Source organism: Myxine glutinosa, chromosome 5, assembly GCF_964187855.1.
Source record: "Myxine glutinosa chromosome 5, kmMyxGlut1.1, whole genome shotgun sequence".
Lineage (NCBI taxonomy): Eukaryota > Metazoa > Chordata > Myxini > Myxiniformes > Myxinidae > Myxine > Myxine glutinosa.
The window spans coordinates 177,267,802-177,275,397 of record NC_136265.1 but is presented as its reverse complement, the minus strand read 5'-3'; the positions used below and the strand labels follow the sequence as shown (position 1 = coordinate 177,275,397).

General features: G+C 45.4%; 1 protein-coding gene across 2 annotated transcripts in view; it reads right to left on the bottom strand.

Annotated features, from left to right (window-relative positions):
- Window positions 1-1,026: 1,026 nt before the first annotated feature.
- DHX38 (DEAH-box helicase 38) overlaps window positions 1,027-7,596 on the bottom strand; it is a 71,775-nt gene continuing 65,205 nt past the window's right edge. For both annotated transcript variants that reach the window (XM_068115449.2, XM_068115448.2), the window contains exons 22-28: window positions 5,753-5,907; window positions 5,488-5,643; window positions 5,254-5,388; window positions 4,876-5,001; window positions 2,273-2,368; window positions 2,063-2,184; window positions 1,027-1,726 (exon numbers count right to left, since the gene is read on the bottom strand). In XM_068115449.2, the coding sequence (XP_067971550.1) occupies window positions 1,642-1,726; window positions 2,063-2,184; window positions 2,273-2,368; window positions 4,876-5,001; window positions 5,254-5,388; window positions 5,488-5,643; window positions 5,753-5,907 (875 nt within the window). In that variant the 3' untranslated portion in view covers window positions 1,027-1,641. The remainder of the gene's footprint in view (window positions 1,727-2,062; window positions 2,185-2,272; window positions 2,369-4,875; window positions 5,002-5,253; window positions 5,389-5,487; window positions 5,644-5,752; window positions 5,908-7,596) is intronic.

Sequence of the window (7,596 nt, the reverse complement as noted above, 5' to 3'; positions counted from 1 at the left end):
CATTTCCTGTTAAGCAGCAGAAACTGAGCTAAATGTGAGGCAGGGGAAGAGCCCCTCGAGTAGAGCAGTATTCCAGCAAGCTGCGGATGAAGGCCATTTTTGTTGATAGGTGTTCACGTGTGCCAAGTACCTGCCAAGTACCTTCGTGTCTTGGAAGTGATGATGATAAACTGTATATAAATAAATAAGTCAAAGTGGTACGACGGAGGATGCCCAGTCGGCTGCTGGCTTTGTAGGCCAACTTTGAAATGTGGTTTGCACAAGAAAGACCATGGCTGATGGTGACACCCAATAGTATGAATGACTGAACTTCCTCAAGAGGATTGTTCAGAAAGTAGATGGGAGGGGTTGCCAGATTGTTCTTTCGGAGAGAGATCATGAGTGTGAAATTTGTCAGGATTGAAAGACGTGTTCCAAGTGTTTGACGACCTTGTGATTTTGTCAAGGTCTGAAGAGGAGGAAGAGGCTGCGGCCCGCCTTGCTGAAGGATGACGCAGCACAGACTCGCGTCATTAATTTGGGGATTCTTCGGAAAGTCATTAAGTGTTACATTAGTGTTATTATGCTTAACGTAGACAAGACAGCAGAGATTAATAAATATTCATTGTAAAGTTACCCTTCTGTCTCGTCATATTTTGGTTTCACCCTTAAAACAACACGAAGGGCACATCACTGTCTTTATTACCTCCAAAACCAAAGGTGGACGGATGGTATGCTTTCAAATGTCTTTTTCACCCTTTTTTCACCTGTCTGTCTGGCGGACTGTTTGTCTATTAGCAGAATATCCCAAAAAGTGGACAGATTCGGACGAAATTTGGTGGACAGGTTGGGTGTGTGACAAGGACAAAATGAATAGATTTTGGTGAAGATCTGGATACAAATAGGATATTTAATGAAGTGATTCTTCAACATTGAGTGATTGATTGGACTAAAACTGGAACATTTATTTATTTATTTTCTCCTCGATCCTCGATATAGTTTGTGCATCAAACCTCCGATAAAAGATTCATTTAGGAGAACATAAACTCAATTTCCTTTAAAAGGTTTATTGTACACAAAATATAGAAATCAAAAAATCTAGGAAGGGGAAAAATCTGAGAGAAGAGGAGCCTTTGTCTGTATAAAGATGGCGAATGTGATGGTGTGAATAACATTGTCAGAGATGACTAGAGTGAAGGCAAGAGAAGATCAAGTGAATGAATGAATTAATTAATTAATAAGCGAGTGTGTCCGACACGATAGCGTTGATGGAGTGTACCAGCCTTTGAGCCTTCTTGTCCGAGTTCAAAACCTGGCCCGACTATCACATGTCCATTGTCCACCTTGCGCTTTGCAGATGTGGCGATGCATCAAATGTGCGCCGTCCTCCAGATGGTCTGTTTAGCCGGGCATCCCATCTGCCAGCATGTCTTGGTGGAAGTTAAAGAGTAGGTGAGTTCTCTCCGGCACCCTGAACAAATCGCAAATTCCCGCCCTGAAAAGCTCTATAAAGTCAATCCCCGAGCACCTGCTCACCCGACATGGACCACTGGTTCGCAGCGGAGCGTTAAACATGGCTGAGATAAGTAACGATGATGACAAGAGTGAATGATGGTAAAACGTAAATGAATTGGCAAGGCAAACGACTCAAGAACCTGGTGTTTACAGGCCAAAGCGGGCAGGTGTGCGGCGAGGTGTGGCTGGTGAACCGGGTTCACGGAGGCCCGGTGTACAAATCTTTGTACTCCTGAAAACATGCACGGAAGCACACAATGAACACACAATGATAGTACAGTGTTATGAAGCTTAAGTGAGTGCACCTGTGCATGGATGCATTACATGTGCCTTTACGTCCATATGTGTACGTGTGCGCATATCTGGGGTGTTTGAAATGTACTGCGAATGAACAATAATAGTCCCAAGACGAGACAAAAACGTTTAACGAGGTGTATGTTATAAATACTTGTTTGTATATTACAAAATCCAAACAAAGTTGACTAATCCTGAACTTTCGTGATTATCTGGTTCACAGAATCTCATGAACCCCTCACATATGGATATATTCAACCCATGAAATCAGCACCTGGACGAGACTGCTGCATCCTTCTTTTGTCGCTGTTCACGTCGCGCCTTCAGCTGCTCTTCTGCCAGCGCCATCTCCTCTTCCATGGCCGAGAGCTCCCGTTTGGCACGCTTTCTATTCTCCTGCAATCACGACGGGACATGCGTCATCAGACGTGCATGGTTCACGTCACCCCACGGTACACGGACGTGTGCTCGGAAACTCGGGTACCTGCCGGGATCTACCCGCGTGTTTCACGCTGTAAAACATGGGGCCGAGCTCAGCGAGCCACTCTCCCTCGACTGCAGTCACGCACTGCATGTACTCCTGCACAGGACACCATTGCACTCAAATTACGAGAACGTGCACTCGGGTATGGCGCAAATGTTACAAAATGTCATCGCACCTGCACCAAAGAAAGTAAATTCAAAGTCATTCTGTATAACTAGTTCCATTATGTCATTCTTCTTTCAAGAGAGAATGAATAACTCGTCTTGCTTTGTAAAGGTCTAGTGTCAATCTCCAGCTGACAGGTGGAACAATGGGCGGAATCGACAGAACATTGATGAAGGAACCCAAACCAACGTGCAAAGCAAGCAGTCAACACTGCGGGTGTTAACCCTTCGTCGTAGCAAACCGTTTGTAACTCCCTTTTGCTGCGACGAAGGGTTAACGGCCAAATTCCCAACTCCCCCTCATTTTCCATGAGTATTTATCAAACCTCAATCAATGTCTTGTTGATTTCATTCATCATACCTTTAATGTACAGACTTGGCATTTAATATGGAATATTTTTTTTGTGGGGGTGAACTTACTTTTCAAGATGTCTTAGAACCAAAAGTTCATTGGAATTATGTTGAAATTATTCTAGATTTTGTTAATGTGACCTTTAAAAGAAACAAAAACCACATTTGACATTTCGAAACAAATAAAATGATCCTTGAAAGTGATGTAAACTGATATCGAATTCAATTCATGGACAGTACTGTGTTAAACTTCTGTACGTTTTCCAGAAGTATCTCTTTATTTTGCACATTAGCCAAATCTTTTTTTAACAAAAACAAAACTTAAATTACGACTGGGATTACGGACAGTAAAATTACAGTTCAGTACTTCGTGTAACCCCCACGAGCATTCAGGAGAGCACGTACACGTTGAGGCATGCTGTTCACGAGATTTGCCAAGGTTTGGACAGGAATAGCTTGCCATGCAGTGACAATGGCCTGCTGCAATTCACGCACAGAGGTCGGCTGCTGGTCCAAGTGGTCGATTTGACGCGTTAATTCTGCCCACAAGTTCTCTATCGGATTCATATCCGGGGACATGGCAGGCCACTCCATATGCTCTACACCACGGTCAGCAAGAAAGTGTTGGATCATGCGAGCATGATGAAGCCGTGCATTGTCATCTTGGAAGACAAAGTTTCCTCGAAAGGCTGCACGAGCAAATGGAAGCAATGTTTCTTCCAGAATGGCCCTGTACTTGAACTGGTTCAGGTTTCCATTCAGAACAACCAGGTCAGTTTTTCCCCCTGCATGAAAAGCAGCCCAAACGGTCACCCCACCACCTCCAGCTTCGACTCTTGGCACTATACAATCTTTGTTGTAGGCTTCCTGCACTTGTCTGCGCACTCGGACGCGGCCATCTTGACGATAGACCAGAAATATGGACTCGTCACTGAAGATCACGTGATTCCAGTGTCCTGGCTGCCATTGACGGTGCTCTCTGGCCCACTGCAATCGGCGCTGGCGGTGTTGTCTGGTCAGGCGTGGCTTTCTCAGGGGATGCCTGGCACGATAGCCTGCTTGAACCAGTCGTTGGTTGACTAGCCTTCTGGATACAGGCACATTTGTCAGTTGCTGCCACTCAGCCCAAAGCCGATTAGCTGACTTGGTACGGCCATTGCGGACTAACCGGTGCAGCTGGCGATCATCCCTCCTTGTGGTTCTGTGGGGACGTCCTGGCCTCGGTATTGGAGTAGGGACACCCCTCTGAGCATTTCGTTTCAGGATCTTTGACACCTGACCTTGAGTGATGCCATACTGCCGAGCAATAGCACGCTGTTTCATGCCGTAATTTCGTAAAGCCACCACTCCATGACAAACAGCATTGTCGAGTTGACGGACCATCTCCAGAGGAAGCGGCAATAACTTTTGGAGACGTGCAGCAGTTGTTTTCCACTAATACAGAACGCAACAACCCTTGTATACCCGACTGTGAAGCCAATCATCAAATGCACCTGTTCGTACATTTTGCCACGCCACCTGTGATATAATCCTGTTGTTGACTTCTTGCTGCGACAGACAATCAGTGACATGGTTCTTTTAACAAATAAATCACCAAAGTGTAAAAGAAACTCACCAGATTGATATACTGAGTTAAGAAAGTAAACCCAACTCAAGAAAAAAAAAAATATTCCATATTAAATGCCAAGTCTGTAATATATTTTTAGGATTAACCAATCAGGCTCTTCCACGACCACTTTCATCCCTCACTTTAACACAAATACAGAGGAGAGGGAGGGTTTCCAAAGCAACAACCTGAACAGGTGTCAGCAAATACATTTTATGTCCAAGTAGAAAAGAAAAGACCGATTTAGGAAACTCTACCAGGATTATTGAAGGACTAACAAGAGAAAAGACCCACCCTTGCCCCCATCAGCCTCTAATTGGGTTTTGGTAGACTTATCTTAGCCGTGGCGGCATGGTGGTGTCAGATTAGAAACCCGAAAAAAGGATCTTTGGACAAGCAGACAGACATCAAGATAACCTCGTCATGATTGGAACTTCTATGGTACAGTCACAGACAGCAAACCGGGTTGGGACGGGTCGCACCTTGCTGGTCATGATGAGTTCATGGTAGACTATATAGTCCGGGGTGAATCCCATCCCAAAGAGCGCACTGGTGGGATGTAGATGGCAAGGCATGCCCGTCCGTACATTCACATACTCGCCAATACCCTAGAGAAAAGGGCAACAACTCTAAAACATTATCAGTTAACCAGGAAGTTTCATCCTCATTTTGCAATGATCATATTTACATAACATCCACAGATGCTAATGCATACGACGAGTGATGCTAGTTTGTGATTTTCATCTTCCTCTTCCCCCCCAGTTTATTGAATAAAACAACAAATTATGATAAAACCGATCAGTAATTGTGGCAGCAGTCCAGCCTCGTGGTAATTTGATTCACCAATGATAGTCACCCACTTTCAGCTTGGCCGCCTGGTGGAAGTATGCCGAACAAACGCACTTGCGGACAACGTCCCAATCATTGCCGCAAGAACCCGGCGCCATATGTTGCTGAGTCATTATGTCCTTCAGCTGGGCACGTACTTCTCGGACCTGCATGAACACGCACGAACCTTGTCCAGGTACCCAAGATGCCCGGCGATCGTTTCGCATGGATATTTGAGCACCGTGTTTGCATTCTTAGCAGGTCACCTTGCGCATGGCCTTGGCGTGGATGAAGTGCTGATTAGACCAGAGAGTGGAATATCCATTATTCTTCCACTGCTGGTACACATTGAGATAAGTGAGGTGGTCACTCTCAGGCACCGAGAACTTCTCCCGAGCTTGGTCGCTCTCCTCTTCTCGGCCCTGCCACAAAGAACGTGCCTTGCTAGGTCATATCGTGGCCGTACCATGCACCCCGTCCGTGATGGGAATCCACGAAGCGCAAGATTGAGGAAAGGCGGTATGAGCCTACCTTGGGCCTGTAGAAGATTGTTGGGACCGACAACATGGAGACGATGGCGAGAACCTCGGAACTGCAACCCATATCACATGCTACGATAAGCATCTTGGAGAGTGCCGGGTCGAGTGGGAACTCCACCATGAGGCGACCTGTGGTGGTTAGGGCTCCTGAGAGCCAGGAACAAGGAGTGCATTGTGATTGGGCAACAATTACAATAATGTTTTGGATTATGGAAACAAGCCACATACGCATACAGGAATCACAAACTGTAAATATTTGGCAAAAGTATTATGAGTACAATGGATTATCACAGGAAATAAAAGCAATTAAGATGCAAAATTCACGATTATTGCGTATGTGAACACTTGGCTCTTTTTGTATGTGTAGTCGAGGCCCGTGGAAGAGCTAGCCCACTGAATGGTTGAGGACGGAAAAGACAAAAGCAGGACGCAAAGCACGCATGCATGGAGAAGGAAGCTCAAAGGAGGAAAAACTGGAAAATTAGAAGGAGGGATAGGGGGGTTAACAAGGGTAAAAATGATCTGAGATGGTGCAGAACACCTGTTTTGACGACCAAGAGGGAAGAATGAGATTGAAGAGGATGTGGAATATGATTACACCAGCAGGAAAAAAGAGGAACAAATGATTGGAGGTGAGCAGTGACTCTGGATTTTGGCAGTTTCACTAAGAGGGGGTTGCTGCTGGACCATGCCCTGCAGATGTCGGGAGGGGAGGGGGTACACAGGGTGCAAGACCAGAAAGGAAGAGAAAGAAGACAGAGACCACCGACCTGTCAAGAGCTCAGGTGTGCCAAGGAAGGACTTTGCACAACGCAGGATGCCTAGTCACAATCTGGCTTTGGAGGCCAACTTTGAAATGTGGCTTGTAAATAATGGCTGAGAGTGAAACCCAAGAGTTTGAGTTATTTAATTTATTTGAGAGGGTTGTTGAGAACGTAGAAAGGAGGGTTTGCGGAACGGGTCTTTCGGAGAGAGAGCGAGAGAGAAAGATAGAAAGAGAGAAAGAGAGAAAGAGAGAAAGAGAGAAAGAGAGAAAGAGAGAAAGTAAAAGAGAAAAAGAGAAAAAGAGAAAGAGAAAAAGAGAAAGAGAAAAAGATAAAGAGAGAAAGAGAAAGAGAAAGAGAAAGAGAAAGAGAAAGAGAAAGAGAGGAGAGAGTGAGTGTGTGGGATTTCTCAGGAATGAAAGACATATTCAAGTGTTTGACCAGATTGTGATTTTTTTTTCAAGGTCTTTAGAATAGGGAAGAGGGTGTGGCCTGGCTGTCAGAAGGATGAGGGATGACACAACAGAGTGGAGTCATCTGCAGAGATAGAGGATTTTACAAGGAGTCAGTGAGATCATTGATGAAAATTCGAATAGGACAGGGCCCACTGCCTTGGGGAACTACAGCCTTGACAGGGAGAGGATATCAAAGGATTCCATCGAGAGCCACACGTTGGTTACTAGAGTGGAGGAAGTCAGTCATCCAAGAGTGGAATTGGCCTTGGATTCCATTGGAAGACAGTTTGGAGAGCAAAGCGGGATGCCACTGTATTGAGAGCTCGAGATATGTCGAGAGAGACTGCCCTGATCTCATGTATGATATTGAGGGCCTCCATCCATTGTTGAGAGAGTAGAAGCAGCATGGTAGAGAGGCCTGGTCTTAATCCAAATTGATGATCGGAGATGGGGGACTGATTTAACGTCAACTGCGATGATGAATTCCATGACCATGCTAATGATTGGAAGTAAGCTGAAGCCTGGTGTTGGCTTAACGGTTAAGGTGTCTGGCTTAAGATGTTTGTGTCTTGAGTTCAAGCCTCTGTCATGCCATTGAATCAACACCAGGTGGGTCG